This window comes from Salvelinus alpinus, chromosome 11 (assembly GCF_045679555.1).
Source record: "Salvelinus alpinus chromosome 11, SLU_Salpinus.1, whole genome shotgun sequence".
Taxonomy (NCBI): Eukaryota; Metazoa; Chordata; class Actinopteri; order Salmoniformes; family Salmonidae; genus Salvelinus; species Salvelinus alpinus.
In genome coordinates this window covers 36,283,351-36,303,907 of record NC_092096.1, presented here as the reverse complement: position 1 = coordinate 36,303,907, position 20,557 = coordinate 36,283,351, and the positions used below count along the sequence as shown (strand labels likewise).

Here is a 20,557-nt window from a genome sequence, read left to right as displayed (position 1 = left end):
ACACACACACACACACACACACACACACACACACACACACACACACACACACACAGCTCCACAATCCCTATCCCTACCCCCCCAGTCTCCAGCCAAAATTAGATCCGAACATAGCATGCTGCATCCTACCCAAATCCTAACAATTTGTCATTCTCTGAAATGTGGAATCAAAAGGACAGCATGGGGGAGCAGTTGTGTGTGTGTGTGTGTGTGTGTGTGTGTGTGTGTGTGTGTGTGTGTGTGTGTGTGTGTGTGTGTGTGTGTGTGTGTGTGTGTGTGTGTGTGTGTGTGTGTGTGTGTGTGTGTGTGTGTGTGCTTCTGTTCCTGTTCAGACTGTAATGCAAGTTTACAAGTCATTTGTCATGGGCGTATCGCAAAGCCACCCCGCGTCTCGGAGCTAAAGGGACATGGAGGCAGAATGGAAGGTGTGTGTGTGTGTGTGTGTGTGTGTGTGTGTGTGTGTGTGTGTGTGTGTGTGTGTGTGTGTGTGTGTGTGTGTGTGTGTGTGTGTGTGTGTGTGTGTGTGTGATGGAGGTAGAACAGAAGAGCCCCGAACCATAGTCTAACAGTAGCGTGGGAGGCATGGGAATTAGCCACAGTGGTCGTCTTTTCAAAGCCCAAACGAGGCAGAGGAGCCGCTACACACAACACAAGCACAGAAACACAGCGGAACGAGGGAGAAGGAGGAGAAAGTGGAACGAGTGAGGGGAGTTTTAATGTAGACCTGCTCAACTGTGTTTTGGATTTTATTCCTTTCTTTTTTTGAGTGTCTGAGAGGGCAGAGGTGGCAGCATTAGTGTAGTCTACAGCTGTGTGTGCGTGTGTGTGTCAGAATGTATGAGGTCTCGGGAACACATGTTTTGCTTTACACGGGGGAGAGAGAGCTCCTCGCTTCGCTGCAGACTTCCAATGTAGCTAATCACATGGCTAATTAAGGAGATCACAACACTGTGGTGTGTGTGTGTGTGTGTGTGTGTGTGTGTGTGTGTGTGTGTGTGTGTGTGTGTGTGTGTGTGTGTGTGTGTGTGTGTGTGTGTGTGTGTGTGTGTGTGTGTGTGTGCATGCCCTGCTGGTATATCCAAGAAGTGAACTATAAATGATGTAGCCTATTTAAATGATTAGCAGAGACTGCGTGGGCCTGATGAAATTCATCGTAAACCAGTCCCTTAAACGATGAATTGAATTGTGATTCAGTGGTAATCTCCACACCGATGATTCAATTGAACACAACTGTGACCTCACCTTGCTCATGGACTGAACAATGAATGACCGGCCTTGTAGTTAAACATGTCATTTTAAACATGTTCTTTCTACAGCTTTAGTTCCACGTAGATCCTCACAGTATTTCACTCTCTTCACTGGTTTTCTCTTGAGTCATTTCATTGAGCTTTGTGCTTCTTTTGGACTCAGCAGGGAGGTTGGAACACCAATGAGAGAGAGATAGAGTAGGGAGATAGGATTGTTATTACAGAGAGGAGATAGTAAAAGGGAGAGGGTGTAGAAAGAAGGTAAGAGAATGGGGTAAAGAAAGAGAGATGTAGAGATTGAGAGGCAGGAATGGCGAAAGGAGCACGAGAAAGGGGGAGAGATGGAGAAGAGGGGGATGGAGAGAGTAACAGAGGCCTTACAGCGGCCCTCTCTGTGGAATGAACTCTTGGGTTAACTCTCAGTGTTCATAATGACAGTGTCTGAGGATGGCACACACAGACACACACACACATCTGAAGAGCGACGGGAGAGAGAGAGGGGGAGGACAGAGGAGAGAAATCAGGAGCTGTTTCTTGATGTGGGAGTGGTGGGATGAGGAGAGACTCTTTTAAAATAAAAAAATCGGGAGAAATGTATCGCTCCCCACTGCTCTCCGAACGGAATAATTAAGCATGGAGATGCAAAAGACTCCTTAATTAGATTTTTTAATTATTTAGGATTTCACTTCTTTCTATAGTGGCCCAATTAAGAAAGCTCATCAGAAAAACTAAAGAGATGAAGAGAGTCTTCTCCTCTTCCTCTCCCCCTCTTCCTCCCCCTCTCCTCTCTTTTGATTCATGGTGAGGGACAGAATACCTTCTCCCCCTGTTTTGAAAACTTATCTGATGAAGGAGGGATGGAAAGAAGGAGAGATCTCTTTGCACTCTGTTTTTAATGAACAGGTGTTGTGATGTAGACTGAGAGGAGGGGTGGAGAGTGGCGGAGCTAGAAAGAGGGAGAGAGGGACAGAATACTCAGGGTTGTTAATAGAAGGACTCTAATGATCATGTAGAAATGATGAAGGTAATTTGACCTCTTTGGAGATAGTCTATGAGTTCTAGCTGGTACTGCTGAACAGCTCTTACAGGATATAACGAGAGAGGGAGGGAGGGAGGGAGGGAGACTTGTCGTCCTGCCCTGTGGGAACCAGCTAGCTAGCTACAGTAGTGTCTCGTGGTGGGTGTTAATTTTCTAGGACCGCTCACCAGAGGCCTTGCTAAATGAACATCTGATGTGCTCAGAGACTGTCCCAAAAACCCTGGAGCCCTGTGCTCTACCCCTCCTTCTCTCTCCCCTCTTTTCTTCTTTCTCTCTTGTTCGTCCACATCGCCTGTTTCCAGGGGTTGAGGTGTATTCCCCAATTGGGACAGTGAGGTAGCCTATGATGAACACTGAGTAGTAATAAACGGCCACTTAACTGTTTGGAGGGAAAAAGGGAGAGAAAAACTGCCTTCTTCAGCACTTGTCACTTTCCCCCCTCCGTAGATTCTCTTTGTTCTTTAATCTCTTTCCTCCATTCTCCTTCTCTTTCTCTAAGTGCTGTCAGTCTCTGTCCCTGCAGGTGAGTAAACACACTTATGGTGAGGCATTAAGAAGGGAGGGAGAGAGAGAATGAACGAGGGAGGAGAGGAGGAGAAGGCGTTTAGTGTGTCTTTTTCCTGTAGGGATTTCTCTTTAAATTACCTGTTAAATGGCCTCAAGAGGAAGGCATGTGTGTGTGTGTGTGTGTGTGTGTGTGTGTGTGTGTGTGTGTGTGTGTGTGTGTGTGTGTGTGTGTGTGTGTGTGTGTGTGTGTGTGTGTGTGTGTGTGTGTGTGGTGCTGTAGGCCATTCTCTTTGGTTACACACAAATGCTTCCCCTCTCCAAGGCATGTGGGCTTCATATTAAATTTGAATTAAAGTGATTCTGTCCGTATGTTCTCCCTCTTCTCCCACACACACACACACACACACACACACACACACACACACACACACACACACACACACACACACACAGACACAGACACAGATATAGTGTTGTTCTCAGCGTATAGTTTCTCCCTTGCGGTCTCAGTCGGGTCAGGCAGTGAGCAGTCACTGGTCAGTGTCCTTGTTGACCACAATTAGACCACATAGTCAGAACCAGTCTAGAGGAGCAGGAATGCTCGTCCAAAAGGGATCAGGGGTGTGAGTGGGGTTGTATGATGCTGTGAGTGTGTGGGGTGATTTCTTCCCCCTTAGGGTGTCTCTGTCCTCCATATCAGACCCTTCTGCTGTGCTGGCACGCGTGCTGCCATGATGCCCAGAACTGGTTCAGAACAGGGGTCCCTCTTCACCCCCATCTGCCATATTTTCACCCCACCCTGCACCATCCCACCAACCTCTATCTTTGGCAAATCAGTGTGTTTCCTTATGCACAGGAGACTGGTGGATGGGAGGGAGGGAGTAACAGTAGAAGGCCCTCCTTTTTCTTTTCCTTTCTTTCCTTTTCTTCTCTCTCCCTCTGTCCACCGGAGAACTTTGAAATAATTTGTGTCTCGTGGGTTTTTACACATTCTAATTTCCAACTAAATGGGACATCTGTTTGAGAAAGGCAAGATTTGCCACGGTTGCCAAGGCAACTATCACTCTGAAGGAGTTGGAAAAAAGAAGTCCAACAGCTTTTCTGGACAGAATTAGACTGTAGTGGATGAAGCTAACGCACATTATCCCTCCAAGACAAACACAGCTTAGACACATGCTAGTCCCTCTCTCTGTCTTTCGCTCTCTGTCACTCGCTCTCGCCCTCTTTCTCTCTCGCTCTTTCCCTCCTCCCCTCACTTTTTGCCTCATCCCCCTTTTTTTCTTCCCCTCTCTCCCTATCTCTTCTCCCCGCTCCCTCCCTATCCCCCCCCCCCCCGCAGAATCATAAGAAGAAAAAGATACGCGTCACATTGAGATCTGCCACCAATTAAAAAGGAAAGCCCCTCCCCCATCTCTCCACTCTTTCCCCCGTCTCCCCCACTGCCGTCTCAACTGTCTCTCCTCCTCTGTGAAGCCACCTATTCCTCCATGGTAATTGGTCATTATTTAGAACAGGAAGGGACAAATGTGCTTCCCTAGCGCTTCTAAATGCTATTTAAATGGGAATTCATTATGTTCGACGCTAACAGGGTTAGCGCCTAGCACCACGGCTGTTATTAGGGAAATGTGGAAATGAGACAAGCAGGCAGGCGGCAGTCTAGGCTCAACCATGGGAATCAAAATACGGCAAAGACCTGTTGTCTGCCTGTGACACTCTACAGAGGTGTGTTTGGAATGGAGTCAGACTAGACCGTGGATGATGGGTGTATGGGCAGGTATGGACACAGGAGAACGTGTAGGAGGGCTAGTGTCAAGTACAAGAGGCTAGAGATGTCCGATCTTCTACTCAACCTGCAGCTTACTTCAAAGTGGTTAGTGTGCATTGGACCTTATGACCATGTTGACCCAGATCAGTGTTAACCAAATGGGAGGTCAACTCATGGCTTTAACATCATGAGCGCTGGCTTGAAACAAGATCCCTACTTTAAGCATTAGGCGGGTCAACGCACAGACAAATCTTTAAGGGGAACCTTGCTGGCATATTTGGGTGTATTCTGTTCCTCACTCTGCCCCCTCCCCTCTTCCTTTCTTGGCCCTCCTCTGCCCTCGTCCTCCTGCCTGCAGGGTTTGGACCCCTCCTCTCCTTTGCCGCTCCAGGCACCTCCATATGACACAGCTCTCACCCACCTGCTCTCATCACACACACACACACACACACACACACACACACACACACACACACACACACACACACACACACACACACACACACACACACACACACACACACACACACACACACACACACACACACACACTGGGCTGCTGCAGCTTTCCTCCACCTGCTGCAACAAGGGAGGTTTACAGGATGTTGGAAGCAGGCACTGCCTACACCCCTACCTCTCCACACACACATGCTGCTGACAAACACACACATTGAACACACACATTGAATGTACACATGTACATCCACAGAAAGACTCACTTCCTCATCCCCTTAGTCTTTCTTTGTCTGCCAAACTTCCTGTCTCTGTCTGTTTGTCCGTCGGCCTCTCTTTTTTCCCCCATGTTTCTCTTCTTCTCTCATTCTCTCCTTCCTTTCTCTCTTTCACACTTTCTGTCAAGTGTATCCACTTTGCGAGAAGACGTAGGTGGCGGCATGTGGATGTCCACATGAAATCCCCCCCCACCCTGGCGGCAACGTTAGTGCAACGTTAGTGTAACGTGTCTCTGTGCATCCTGTGAGATCAGCATCCGACGGGAGCTCATTATCGCTGGGCATGAAGTCGTCTGTCAGGACCCAGCAGATTTGTCATCTCTCAGTACCTCACACTACCCATCCAGGGATAGGGGGAGGAGAGGGAGAGAGGAGGGGGGTCTTTGTTCGAGGTAGTTGGCTACAGAATCTGAAGAAACTCACAGAGCATTTCATGACCATCGCAGGGTAACAGTGCATTTCATAGGGATCCATGACAGATGTGTCATAGTGTGACTACGCGTCTTAATATTGGAACCTTGTGAGGACAAGGTGACGTAATTGTGTTTACTGCATATTGCTTGAGATTGTATCTGCAACTGTGTTGTAACTTATAAATTCAGGGTAAAAATACATTTTGAAAAGGGGCAGTAAATTGCTGAAACATTGTCAATAGAAGCGCTCCTTCCTCCTCGTTCTCTCGGGTTAATACGGTAAGAAATGCTGTTAGCCTGATTTAGTTTCAGAGCTTCCCTTGCTGCTTTATGGTGCGATGTAAAACACCAGAAATATTAGTGATAATACGATAGTGAACGACCCAGATGTCATATTCTGTCGTGTAGCCCGAAGTTCCTTCAAAGTCCTGTGTCTGTTTAACTACTAGTAGTCTTTCCTATGTCCCACTTTAATGCATGTCACTGATGTAGATTTGACGCGTGGGCAGATGTACAATTGTGAAGCGTAAGCTGTGTAAACTATAGCACAGGTATAGGAGAGACGTGTGTGAGAGGCTCAGTCCCTGATCAAACACGGTTTCCTCTGAGATTCGGAGATTCTGACTGGGCTAGTTTCTGCTGATCCGTACTTTTCTGTTTCTAAAAAAAAAAAGGGGGGGAGAGGCACGGAGGAGAGGAAAGCGAGGACGGACAGGGATGCGTTTGTCTTTTCTGACATCCAACTTGATTACAGAGGAAGAGCAGCAGGCAGGAGAGAGAGGGAGAGGAAGAGAGGGACAGAGGAAGAGAGGAGAGCAGGAACAAGAGACACATCTATTCATCTGTCACTAACCCTACGCATCAGTCCCTCTGTTGCCCTCTCTCTCTCTTTCTGTGTCTGTCTGTCTCTCATTTCTCTTTCATTATCTATCTGGTGGTACGTCTGTATCACTCTTTTTTTTCCATTTCTAATTCGTCCTTCTCTTTTTTGTCTTTGTCTATCCGTCTCTCGTTCTCCCTACAGTATATAATATATTTCTCTTCCCCCTATTTTTTCCTCTCCGAATTCCCTCCACCCCTCATTGTTCCCCTTTAGAGGAAGTCTGCCTGCGTTTTATTAAATGTGGGAAACATCAGTCTATAGGGAGACTGAGACCTGCCAGGTGTGTGTGTGTGTGTGTGTGTGTGTGTGTGTGTGTGTGTGTGTGTGTGTGTGTGTGTGTGTGTGTGTGTGTGTGTGTGTGTGTGTGTGTGTGTGTGTGTGTGTGTGTTTGTGTGAGTGAGTGAGTGTGAGTGTGTGAGAGAGTGTTTGTGCATGCGAGTGTGTGAAAGAGTGTTTGTGCATGCGAGTGTGTGTGCATGCGAGTGTGTGTACATGAGAGTGTGTGTGCATGCGAGTGTGTGTGCATGAGAGTGTGTGTGCATGAGAGTGTGTGTGCATGCGAGTGTGTGTGCATGTGAGTGTGTGTGCATGTGAGTGTGTGATCGACACCGGGCGGTGGGAACAATGTTTCAGCATTTCACCAAACAAGCAGAATTAATGACACAGTGGAGGAGGAGAGAGAGAGAGAGAGAGAGAGAGAGAGAGAGCTCTGGGATTTATGGGGGGCGGGGGGGGGGGGTTAGTGGTTTGTTTAGACAGCAGCTGCGCTTCATTGATGGGGCTCGCTGTGGGAATGGATGAAACCAGCTTGATTTGACAAAGAAATGTAGATTTTGGAGAGGAAATGTACAGGCAGCTTCACAGCTGTATAATATTGTTGTGTGCTGCTAGTTTAATAAAGATGAGGTTTTATTGACAGAAGAAATGCTCTCCTCTGAGAAAACCCTATAAGAACACGTCTGGCTTTAAACCTGACATTGAAGGTGGTGGGGGTTCTTGGGTTGTGTGCTGCTGCTGCTGCTGCTGCTGATGAGTGTGAAGCTGTGAATGAGCACAGCTGTGAGGCTGACTGCTACCGGTCCAGAGCACCAGGCCTTTCAGACTTCACACAAGACAAGTGTCTCTGTACCCATCACTGTTTTGTTGATGAGGCTTGGTGTGTGTGTGTGTGTGTGTGTGTGTGTGTGTGTGTGTGTGTGTGTGTGTGTGTGTGTGTGTGTGTGTGTGTGTGTGTGTGTGTGTGTGTGTGTGTGTGTGTGTGTGTGTGTGTGTGTGTGGGCGGATCTCCCTGCGCTCTGTCACAGATGAGCTCTGCGACGCCACCTTGGTCTGCTCCAGTTTCACCAGGATGGTTGGACAATCTGAGACTACTGCTGTACAGGGGTGTGTCTGTGTATAACAAAATGTGTATATCAGATCAGAGGAAGTTGTGCAGGTGTGTGTTTGTGTGTCAGTGCGTGTGTGTGTCAGTGCGTGTGTGTGTCAGCCCCGGGGCCAGACATTGACTGGTGTAGCTCAGTGACTGTACTGTGTTTAGTGGATGAGAGCTCGGTGGTAGTCCGTCACCTAATCCTCCACCCACCCAGTGCTTAGACCCCCCCACTGCGCTCACCGCTCGCCTGCAATTAAGCCATTACAGAAACACACACACAGGCGTTGAGAGAGGGAAAGATGGGAGGAGAGCCAGAGTACAAAACAGCATTGCTTGATTTCCCATGGGTCAACATTTACTGATAAAGTTTCCCTGTTTCGGTGTCTTGTGTGTGTTCATATTTCTTTTTTAGCATGCGTGTGTGTGTGTCAGCGTGTCAGCCCGGTTCCCCCTGACCCTGCTGGGTGTTACATAAGTCATGCTGAGGGCCAATATGTCCCCAATCTGCCTCTCCACAGAGAGAGGGGAAGTGGGGATGGGGGCAGGTAGAGGTAAAGAGGTGGAGAGGTGAAATTAGACAGGAAGAGAGGGAGGGAGAGAGTGGGTGCTCACTAGAAGACAGAAATATAGAAGGAGGAATAGACGGATTGAGTTATGGTACACGGATAGATACAATGAAGATGAAGAATGACAGATTAAGTAAGGACATGGGGAAATGAAGAAAGATGGTGACGGGAAGAACGGGAGGGTACGGGGGTGTTGAAGTAAGGATTGTTCTGTAGCTCACACAGGGAAAGGGGGATACCTAGTCAGTTGCACAACTGAATGCATTCAACCGAAATGTGTCTTCTGCATTTAACCCAACCCCTCTGAATCAGAGAGGTGCAGGAGTCTGCCTTAATCGACATCATCGGTGCCCGGGGAGCAGTTGTTGGGTGTTAACTGCCTTGCTCAAGGCCAGAATGGCTGATTCGAACCAGCGACCTTTCGGTTACTGCAGGCTGGGCCCTGTCACATTTCTTATCCTCCTGACTGTCAGAGTCAGATATACAGTACTCTGCCTTTCAGCCTTCTCTCTCTCTCTCCTTCCCCATCTCTTATTTTCCCTCTATCCCACTCCCTTTCTTTCCCTCTCTTTCAATCTCCCCCCCTCTCTCTCTCTGCATCAGTGTCGGTGTCCGTCCCTTTCCCGATCCCTCTCCTTCCCCTTTTCTCTCCCTGCGTCTCAGTAGTCCTGCTGTGAGGATCAATCTTGCCGGGGTGGACTGGCTTGTGTGTGTGGTAGTCGTGATTAAACATCAAAGTCTGTACATGAACCATTGTGTGTGGGAGGGAGAATAGTGTGCGCTGAGAAAGGTTTAGAGTTGGGATTAATAATGGAAAAGAGAAAGAAACATATTTCTCTGTAACATGAAATAGCGTCTTCTTGGAGTCAAACTCTCTCCTGCTTCTCCCATGTACCAGCGCGGGTTATGTGTCTGTAAATTAACTTATAGCTGTCCTATTCAAAGATTTGAATCCTATTGTGTGTGATAGAGAGAATGGGACAGAAGCAGTGTTGATGCTACTTCTTAAACTGACTCATTTTAAAATGGCTCCTCATTGGCTCATGGAGTAGACTTAAACAAAGAGGACAATGGGAGATATCAGACAGTCAGAGGACATAGAGTACCTCGTAGTATTTAATAGTATCTAATACTGACAGAGAGAAGTTCCCTCAGAGTAGAATGTATTGTTTGTGTGTAATTACCCTGTAATAGTAAGTAGTGTTAACAGTCAGTAGCCTGTGTTTGAACTAGCCCACCTAGCCTCCAGGCTAGTGAATGAGTAAATGAGAACAGGAAGGCTGCTAAAAGCATCTCTAAGCAGCTCTGTTGACCTCTATCTGAGCAGTGGAGTCCCAACGGACCTCTCCCACCCCGGAACACTTTTAATTGAAACAGGCTCTTAACGAGGTTAGCGGTGGGGGGGGGGGTACGGAGACACACGTCAAGTGGTGCGGGGAGGCAGGGGGGTTTAATATGAAAAACTCAGCTCGTAGGAGTGACGAGTGACAGCAACCCCCTTTAGTATTACCCAGATGTGAGCACACACTCATACACACATGCGTACACATGCACACCCGTACAGTACACGCACATATACACAGTCTAATAAGAGCACACAAGCAGAGAGAGAGTGTGTGTGTGTGTATGTGTGTGTGTGTGTGTGTGTGTGTGTGTGTGTGTGTGTGTGTGTGTGTGTGTGTGTGTGTGTGTGTGTGTGTGTGTGTGTGTGTGTGTGTGTGTGTGTGTGTGTGTGTGTGTGCGTGTGTGTGTGTGTGTGTGTGTGTGTGTGTGTGTGTGTGTGTGTGTGTGTGCGCGTGTGTGTGTTTTCCTCTTCTTCCTTCCAGGCTGTTATTAGGGTCGTTAAGTCGACAGTAGCTCTTAATTAACTCGAGCTGAGGTGATGATGGTGGGGTGTGACTGCATCCACTCTGCTTCTCTGAGAAATAGCAAACTTGAAATGAACACACACACACACACACACACTCCTATAGCATACACACATTCGTTAGCTGTCTCTCTGGTTGCGCCTCTCTCATCTATTCCGTCTTCCTATTCTGCTTCTCTTCATACTGTCTGTCAAAAGATATGTAGAGAGAACCCAGACTTGTTCTCTACTGTATAGATACCACTCTCTTCTGTGTGCTCTCTCTGTTTTTCTTCACCTCCCTTTCTCTACCTCTCTCTTTTCCCCTGTCTCACAACATCACTAAAGAATATCTCCCTCTTTCTCTCTTTTGTCTCTTGTCTCTCTTTCTCTATTTCTCACCAAGCCTGTTCCTCTCTAGACCTCAGGATAAGTCTGGAATTGATTTAGATTTAAAATTCCTATCTTCTGGCGTGCTGTTTTTCTTCCTAACGACTGTGAAGTTAACCAAAGTGTGTGTGTGTGGTTAACGCCTCGCGCCCCTCAGCATTGTCTGATTCGTTAATCATTCATGGGCTTTCTCCAATGATATCATTAAGCTTCTGAATGGAGAAACATACACACACACACACACTGAAATAGTTACACGCACACATTACCGAGAGCGAGACTGATCTCTTATTTGTTTTCAAACCTTCTATAATATTACCCTGTTAAGTAAAGTGGTGTTTTGGGTAAACCTGACTCAACCTCTCTCTCTCTCTCTCTCTCTCTCTCTCTCTCTCTCTCTCTCTCTCTCTCTCTCTCTCTCTCTCTCTCTCTCTCTCTCTCTCCTCTCTCTCTCTCTCTCTCTCTCTCTCTCTCTCTCTCTCTCTCTGTCAGTCTCTCTCTCTCTCTCTCGCTCTCTCGCTTTAGAAAAGGGGGAAAAGAATCACATCAAATGAAAGGGATTTTTACGCTGTTGTTTTTTTCCCAGCGTGCTTTGCTTTGCCCCTAGACGACGCCTAGGGATCCAGCGCTCTAACTCAAACATCTGTTTCCTTCTTTTTCATATCCGTAACAAATAACAAACCTGTCTTTAATATGCTGAGCACGTCCCCAATTCTCCTCCCTAACTGCACCAAAAAACACTAGTTTATTTCTAATCCCTTCCCTGGTCAAATCCTTTTCATATAGTGGAGATGTTATCCCTAGTATTATATTCTTTAAGTTTTCGTGTTTAGACTGCAATCAGAAGAATCAGGGTTTTTCCTGGAGTGAAGTTACACTCTCAGTTAAATCAGTGTATCTTCCTTTTGCTACTGGGATAAGGATGTGACATGTTACACTGCTGACATGTGACATTTCATATGGTCCATGTCCTAATAAAATAATACAGTCAGATGCACTTTCAGAGTCAGATGAACTCCATTTTTATGTCTCTGCGTCCAGTATGAAGGAAGTTGGTGGTAGTATCACGATCCAATGCTAACTAGCGTTAGCGCAATGCCTGGAAGTCTATAGGTATCTGCTAGCATGCTAGATACTGTATAGCATGTGATTTTGGCCCTAGTGGTAGAAAATCCCAGACTTTTAACTTGAGATGAGCTGGAAGTGGGAACAGAAAGAAGAAATGCAAGTGTTTACATAATGTACAAACTCACTCTTTTCTCTCTCATTCCCTTCATCTCTATCTCATTTCATCTCCATGTCTCTCTCAATAGCCCCTTAATTCTTTCTCATCTCCCCTTTTCCCTTTCTACCCCCCTTCTCTTTCTCTCTCTCTCTCTTTCTTTTTATTGAACCCTCTGTTAGGGAAATTACAGTCCAATAGCGATTACCAGAGAAAAGTGTTTTTCCTCTTCATCTCTCCATTCAGATATGAAGAGGGGATGGATGGGTTGCGTCTCAAATGCCACTCTATTCTCAATATAGCTCTGGTCAAAAGTAGTGCACTAGGGAATATGGTGCCATTTGGAACGCAGATGAGACTGGCAGCTCATCTCATTTTAATTGAGACATCCATGTTAAGACGGACATGAATATTTAACCGGCCCAATTAATATGCTAAGGCCAATTTACATGTTTTAAAATTCACTGTGTAAATTATTGAAATTGCGTTCACTGGGAACTTCAGATGTTTCATAAAGTGTTTAGGATCTGATGTCCCGAAGTGAAGGAATTTTAATGGAGTAGATTCAAGCTGAAATGGGACACCGTTTCCCATGATGCATCTCTCACTCTGTCTCCTTAACCTCTCAGGCAGTGACCCCAGGGTTGGGACCATCACCAAATGTACCCTGCTGTATAATACCACCAGGTCTCTTTAATCAAGTGTGTGTGTACATGTGTGTGTGCCCCCCCCCCCCCCCCCCCCCCCACACACACACACGCACACTCTCGCTTGCATACATACACAAACAGGCAGGAAATGATAAAACAGCCTCCATCTGACGTTCCACTGAAGCGCCAAGCGACGGACGGCGTGGCGCAGATAAAAGTTGGCTTTTCCAGTGACTGCTCTCTGCAAATTAAAAAAAGCCGGCGGTACGAGAGCTAACGGCGGCGTCATCGTGGTTACACACGCGTGGCTCGCCTTACGGTACAGAGGAAGATGGATCTGAGGACTCATTGTTAGTGACATGTTAATTTCTCCACCGTCACTCACCCACCAGAGGCGTCCGCTATCAAAGTGAAGGGACACGGACCCAGCCGACAAGTCCCTCTCTTCCTCTCTCCTCTTTTTCTCTCTTCTCTTTTCCCCTCCCGTCCTGGAAGGCTCCAATGCCGACTGTTGAATCAAGCGGACGTTAATGTTTAATGTTGAGGTTTTATATCCTAGCGCTTTCTGCCTGCTCCTCTCCGGTTCTGTCTAATTTATACTATTGCACTTTGTACGTGGCAGCAGTGCTGTTTGATTCAAGTTCGGAGGGAGTTGATTTGATTTGTCAGAGCAGATGATTAAGGTTCAGAGATTAAGTGCCATTTTAGCTATCACACTTAATCTGTCCCCCCGCAGGGTTCTCCCCCCGCAGGGCTCTCCCCCCGCAGGGCTCTGCCCCCGCAGGGCTCTCCCTTATTAGAGATGATGATCTGATGGGTGATTGTGTTGACAGTGATATGATATACTGTATTAATCTCTCTCTCTCTCGTTCTCTCTTTCTCTGAGCCAGGCAGCCATGGTACTATGGCTGGGGGTTCAACCTGCCAAGAGGTCAGGCTCTGCTGGACAAGTGGAACCAGATCCCCGACTCCACCGACATACTGGTCACACACTGCCCCCCACTGGGTGAGGGAGACATTACACCTGGGGGACACAATCATCAGACATCATCGCACACACGTTACATACACACGCACATTCACACACGCACAGTCAGTGCTTTGATAGACTGTCAAATAAGTAATACTTTCTGAATAATCTGTCATTTATTCCTGTTATCATCCTTGTGTAAATATCTACCCACACTTGCATTACATTTGCATAACACACGCACACTTTCACAGCTCATCTCCCGCTGCAGCTGGGAGATGCTCAGACGAGTGTGTGTGATTGATTTCTGTGGCTGCTGCGTGGCGTCTCGCCTCTAAACACAGGGAGTTATTTTCCGTTCAGTTTAGCCAAGTGTCTCCAGCTCCCCTCTCCTCATAAGCCACCGGCATATGGAGCAGCTACAGCGGGCCACTAATGCCTATTAGAGGGAGAGACAAAGAGAGGGGGAGAGAGAGGGAGAAAGGTGGGGAAGAAGGAGAGACAGAGCAAGAGAGAGGAGGCTGGGGAGGAGAAGGAGAGAGAGGGAGAAAAGGGTGGGGGAAGAGTACAGAGCGCGAGAGGTGGGGAAGAGAAAGATAGAGAGACAGAGGGAAAGAATGGACTGAACTACAGAGAGACCGTTGGTCTAGAGAAAAGAGGAAGAGAAAGATACAACAGAAAGCGAGGGGCTAGACGTAAAGTGACCGAGTAAAAAGAGTGAGAGGCGCGGTTCGTTCGCACTGCGGCAAAACCCGTCGTCTTTTATGGGGTGCGATGGAACGGAGATGGAGGAGAGGAGGAATATGGCCTTTTTTTTTATCTAGCGCTGAGGAGGAAGTTACACAGGAGGAACAAATCTGTATGAAAGCTGTTTACTCACCAGCTGCCTTAAAACCAGCAGAGAATTAGTCGAGTGTCCAGAAATGGAGACAGAGCCATTACTCTTCACATCACAAAAGTCTCCACGGACTTGTAAAGTAGCCCAAAGTGATTTGAGTTTTTTTGTTGCTGAATTACATTTACTTATTTCGAGCTTTTCACTAGATTTCAAAGCACTTTGTGTCACCCCATCCACCACCAATGTGTGCATGGCACAAGAAAGACCAGTCCTGATAGTGTTTCTATAGACTCAGCGGTATGCTTCCTATAGAAGTAACACTAAATCAGTCTCTCTCTCTCTCTCTCTCTCTCTCTCTCTCTCTCTCTCTCTCTCTCTCTCTCTCTCTCTCTCTCTCTCTCTCTCTCTCTCTCTCTCTCTCTCTCTCTCTCTCTCTCTCTCTCTCTCTCTCTCTCTCTCTCTCTCTCTCTCACCCGTGCCACACTGTGTGCAGGGTTCCTTGACTGGGTTCCTAAGAAGATGCAGCGGGTGGGCTGTATGGAGCTGCTCAACACTGTCCAGAGGAGAGTACAGCCCAAGCTACACGTGTTCGGACACATCCACGAAGGTACACACACACACACACACACACATACACACACACACTTTCATTCTGTATGAATGAGGTTTCTCATACTGCTACACAAGCCTATATATTTAAATCAGATTATCGATCTTGTAGCACAAGGTCTCTGGAATGCGTCATTATGACTCGTTTATGGATTCTTGCCACGAGGCTGTATTTGATTCTATTAAAGGCATACATTATGCCTGGAAGTGGTACTGCAGTTTCTCATCCAGGCCAGGGGGGACTGGGAGACCTTCTCTCCAGGCTGAGTGATTCTTTTTTTGGGGTTAGCAGGTCAGCGTGGGTCCCCCGGAGCACCATGGCCCCTTCGGAGAGGACCAAATTAGTAACTAGATCAGATTCACACAGGGAGGAACAGGCCGGATTTAGCCCTGCGTGTGGATCTGTGCGACTGAGATAGATTGGGAGCAAGGAAGAAGGGAGAGAAAAGGAATTGTAGCTTTTGTCATTTGTCACACGTTCTTTATATCAGACCGGTTCATTCTGAGTGATCGAAAAAGGCCCAAAAATATCTCACCTGTAAATCATTTCCTACATGTCATACCAGATGCAGTTGCCGCTGTCAGTGTTAGATGTGGAGACTTGTGTAAATAAAGGGAAATGTAGAGAGAGTGTAAAGAAGTCAATGAACAAATGAGTGTTACTGTCAGTCTGTCTTTCTCTCCCTCTCTAACAATCGTCTCCCCTCCTCTCTCCTCTACCTCCTCCAGGTTATGGTATGATGACAGACGGCACCACCACGTTCGTCAACGCCTCGGCCTGCACCGTCAACTTCCAGCCCATGAACCCGCCCATCGTCTTCGACCTGCCCAATCCCACCAGGACCACATGACTAGAGAAGCCCCGCCCTGCTGAGCCCCCCTCCAATCAGGAGCCAAGTGGTGGGAAGGCAGATAGGTGAGGGTGGTGGGCAGGTGTGGTGGAGTACTGTTTATAGTCAATGCTCTAACGGATGCTGTGTGTGTGTGTGTGCGTGTGTGTGTGTGTGTGTGTGGCACAACACACACACACAAGCCCAAGTCTCTTACAGACGATGTGTGTGTCTAAAGAGACAGGCACTGTTGCCAATCCTCACTTGGCAAATCCATCGATGTTCTTTTATATACTGTCATTCCTTTATTTCAACAAAAGCTCTTAGAAACTCAAAAGTAAGGCAAAAGACAGACCCCAGATGCCTCATCTCACATATGGACATGTCAGCATTAGTCTGTAAATCTTCTGTTGCACTTCTACTGCACTGACAATCTGACCTGGCTGTCAGGTAGAGAAGAGGACAGGGGGAACAGTGTCTCCTGTGTCACTGTTTGAACTCACAGTCTTTCTCTCAGAAGAAGACACTGGATAACACTCATTCTCTCTTGCTTCCTCATAGAGGACTCTGTTAAGCCACCAGTGGAAGTTGCTCATTGGCGACGTTTTGACATTGTGACAGTGTGGTCCACCGTTCATTTGAGACCTTCCCTGGGGAGTGATTGAACACTTACCAGTAGGGTTTCAGAACATTAACCCAATGTCCATGTTTGACTTTGTGGAGCTGTTTGCCAGCACAGAATGGATACCCCTGACAGTACTCTGATATCACACTTCCTGCACTGCAGATTAAAACACTGCTTTCCCCTCATCCCTTTTTCTCTTGATCCCTCTTTTCCTCTGCCCCTCTAGTTTCACTCTCCACTCTTTCTCTCTCTCTCTCTCTCTCTCTCTCTCTCTCTCTCTCTCTCTCTCTCTCTCTCTCTCTCTCTCTCTCTCTCTCTCTCTCTCTCTCTCTCTCTCTCAGGCCTTGGGCATGGTGGTGTGTGTGTGTGTGTGTGTGTGTGTGTGTGTGTGTGTGTGTGTGTGTGTGTGTGTGTGTGTGTGTGTGTGTGTGTGTGTGTGTGTGATCAAAGTGTGTGTGTGTGTGTGTGTGTGAGAGAGATCAAAGTGTGTGTGTGTGTGAGAGAGAGAGAGAGAGAGATCAAAGTGTGTGTGTGTGTGTGTGTGTGTGTGTGAGGGCAGCGGGAGGTCTCTGCCACGGGCTGTGTGTGAGTATAAGTGTCAAACGTGTTGACACCACTCCCCTGGGTCTCATTACAACTCTCAGTAAGCCTCTTAACCAGGGGAGAGGGATCTCTTCTCTTCCTCTCTTCCCTTCTGTTTTTTCCCCCTCTCTCCTTCTCCCCCCCCCCATCCCTCGTTGCATGTGTAATCAGCTCACCGTCTCATCCCTGGCTCATGTGCCGTGATCCTGACAAGTTTATTCCGAGGTCACCGGCTGGGAAGTCTGCAAGATTTTGATTCCTGGTACGGAATACTGGAAATACGTAATAGCCAACGGAGCGGATTGGCAAATGTGTTCGCTCCCGACCCTGTACAGAAGCAGCGGTGTCTGGAATGTTCTCGCTGCTCCATGGTGCCCTTTCTGGGAGAGATGTATCATGGGAATGAACTTTGAACTCTTAGTGGACCAATGGATGACGATGAGGTGTAGGCCTAATGTACCGTAACTGGTCAAGAAGTCGGAACTATACATCTACGTCACCTGTCATTGTAAAAACATGTTAGCAATCAAGGATTACTTCAGATGTTGTTAAATATGTGTGTGTGTTGTTAAAAAAAGAGCCAGTGCAGAAACAATGTTTACATTTTATTCTAAGTTCAGTTCTTTCTTGTATAGGCTAATAAATGCTTATTACTGTATAATGATATCTGCACTATGTTACACTCAAAAAAATGCTGGGTTGTTTGGTTGACTCAACTCATGAGTTGTTTCCTTTAAACACTTCAGGGTTATTGGTGCCGGGTTATTGAGTTATGACCCAGCGGGTCAGATCAGAAGACAGGAGGCGTAGTTTAGTAGGGGCGTGGCTTTCAGATACTGTCGTTCTGTTCAGTCACCCATGAGAGTAAATGTCATTCCTGTTCATCTGTTCTGTTGCATAGTTATCACATATTAAGGTCGAACATTTAAAATGTTGTAGCTTCAATGACGCATACAGAAGTGTATAAGTTCCCTAAAACCTACGTAAGTCCCATTGTTGGGATACAATAAGGTGGTATACCTTATAATAAGTCATAAATAATCTTAATATTACAGACGAATGTGTGAAAAACATGTTATTGACATTTTAATTTGCAGTATGTAAATGTAAGATGATGAACAGGAATGACATTTACTCTCATGGGTGGCCAATAAGATCTAGCTGAAAGCCACGCCCCTAATAAACCATGCCACCTGAAAATAACCTAAGGATTACGTTAAATAAGACCCAGCTTCTAGGTCAACTCAGCATGAGAGTCAAAAACACCCAACTGATGGTTACATTAACCCATGTTTGGGTAATCCCAACCACCCAACATGTTGGGTCATTCATGCAACCCAACTGGCTTGGTCAAAAATAACCCACTATTTAACCAACGCTATATTGGGTTGTTTTTAGCCTATACTTTTTTTGAGTGCACGGGGTTACCCACACCCCGTGTAGCTATTATTAACTCTTTCATGTTGTCAAGCAGTTGTCTGCGTAAAAAAGGGTAACATTTTTATTTCGAAAGCACTTGTGAATGAGCGTCCTTCCTCTGCTCGTCTGGCAGCCAAAGTCTTTGGTTGGCTAGCTGAGCTCAAAGTGTGGTTAGCATAACATGACAACATCCCTGTTTGATCTCTCTGCTCTCAGACATTATATATGAACATCCCCTCTGGCTACGTTTTATTCCCAGGGTCACTGGTGTTTCACTGCTGTTCTGCACATTGTGCTAGCTGGGCTACGTCTTAATAGGGCAGATTAGTGGGCTGTTGTAGGAATAGAGTGTTTACATATAAGTGCGTGTGAATACTGTATGTGGGTGTATACCTGTGTGCGATTGTGTGCGTGTGGATAGAGCCAGGGGGTAAGCATCCTGAGAACATGCTTAAGCGGGGGTCGGGGGGGTCTGTGTTTGTATCATCGTACTTTCTTTTAAAGATTTCTGCGGGGGAAATGTCTGTTTTTCACCATTTCTTACTATTCTCTTTCAACCATAACTTTGAAATGTCTCACTTTTGATGCACTGTGCCTCAATAGCTGTATTCTGTATTTCCTGTTTTCTTTGAAAACTCAAAAGTTTTGCCGTTGTATTTCTCGTTCGTTCCTTGGGGCATGCTGTTCTGAATCTAATAACTTTTGATGACAATCTGCTTGTATTGTATATCATTGTTACCATTGTTTGGGATATACTAACTATAATTTTTTATTTTATTGCTTTAATGATGTACAATATTTTTTCATGTGAAAAGAGAAAAAAATCTAACCATTTTAGAATGGTATTGTATAATGTGTTGCCCCTGGAGACAACTCTGTAAATGTAAAATACCTTTCTTAAAACTACCTGCTTCTGGTTTTCTGAGAGATTATCTACACAAATTTAATTAAACCTTATCTGTGACCAATGGATCATCCCTCCTTTTCTTCCCCAAACTCTTTCTTTGTGTAAGTTTTCCTTTTTCCTGGTGATTATTTTTTATTTTTTTCAACTTGGCTCTTTTGCACGTATCTGTGTCTCATATCAATTATGTGGCCCGGACCAGAGGTAATTTCCAGTGTCTAAACCTGAGTTCTTCATGTCTCATTTGATAGCTTGGCTCTTCCACACCTTTGCACATTCTAATGAGAACCCTCGTTCAAATAATTACAGCAGTAATCCCGGAGGAGATGGGGTAATTTATTTGCGGATGGTTTTTCGCTTTACACCATTAATACAGTACCTTTCATATAGACTCCCATCTCATCTCTCTCTTTATTTTCCTTCTATCCATCCCTCCCTCTCTCTCTTTGTATATCTTTCCATGGTCTCACACTCCATCTCCATTGCCCCCTTCCGTTTCTCGCTCTCTCCATCTTTCTGTAGATTATTTAAATAATGATATCTCTCTCTCTCTCTGGGTTCTGTCTTGCAACGGTGATGCCGTCTATCTCATGAATGACAAATGCCCTCTCCTTCTCCTTGTCATCCATTTCGTTTCCCGTCAGATGAGAACAAAGACAGTCCCCTGCGTGTAGCAGCATCCGTACATCATCCAAAAGCACTTTATTTGGTTGGGTTTGGTTCGGAAAGCAATCAGTATCATAAAGTCATACAGCAGAGAGATAAATCGGTATGCTAGAGGGAGAAAAAGCTGTAGAAATGCCAGGGGAAGATATTGGGAGAAAACCCTCAACAATATATATTTTTGATAATACATCACTTTATATGTTTTAATTTATATGACATGATTTTGTAATAATTCTGTGTATTCCTCCTTCACTCAGTGGTGCAGTAAAATTATAGCGATCAATATGGACTGATTTATCAGTGATAACTAGCTAAACCTTCACAGGAGCCTACAGTAGGGCCATAGTTAGAGGTCAGTGTAGGAACTCATTGTAGGGAATCTTCCCGTAGTGTTCTTGTCAAAGAAAGAGGTCAGGTGGAAGAATTCCTCCTCGGATAGGTTCTCTGAACTGCCATAGCACCTGTAGAAATACACAATCAGGA

At 46.2% G+C, this 20,557-nt stretch overlaps 1 protein-coding gene across 2 annotated transcripts in view; it reads left to right on the top strand.

The window, feature by feature from the left end:
* Positions 1–19,474, top strand: part of LOC139534086 (metallophosphoesterase domain-containing protein 1-like) — a 45,442-nt gene extending 25,968 nt beyond the window's left edge. Inside the window, exons 5-8 of one of the 2 annotated variants that reach the window (XR_011666903.1) lie at positions 13,522–13,637; positions 14,933–15,046; positions 15,778–15,964; positions 17,257–19,474. Coding sequence is in view for 1 of the 2 variants with exons in the window: in XM_071332815.1 (XP_071188916.1) it covers positions 13,522–13,637; positions 14,933–15,046; positions 15,778–15,899 (352 nt within the window). In the remaining variant the exon portion in view is untranslated. Of the gene's footprint in view, positions 1–13,521; positions 13,638–14,932; positions 15,047–15,777 lie in introns of both variants that reach the window. The other variant, XM_071332815.1, reaches the window with a different exon arrangement.
* Positions 19,475–20,557: the final 1,083 nt, after the last annotated feature.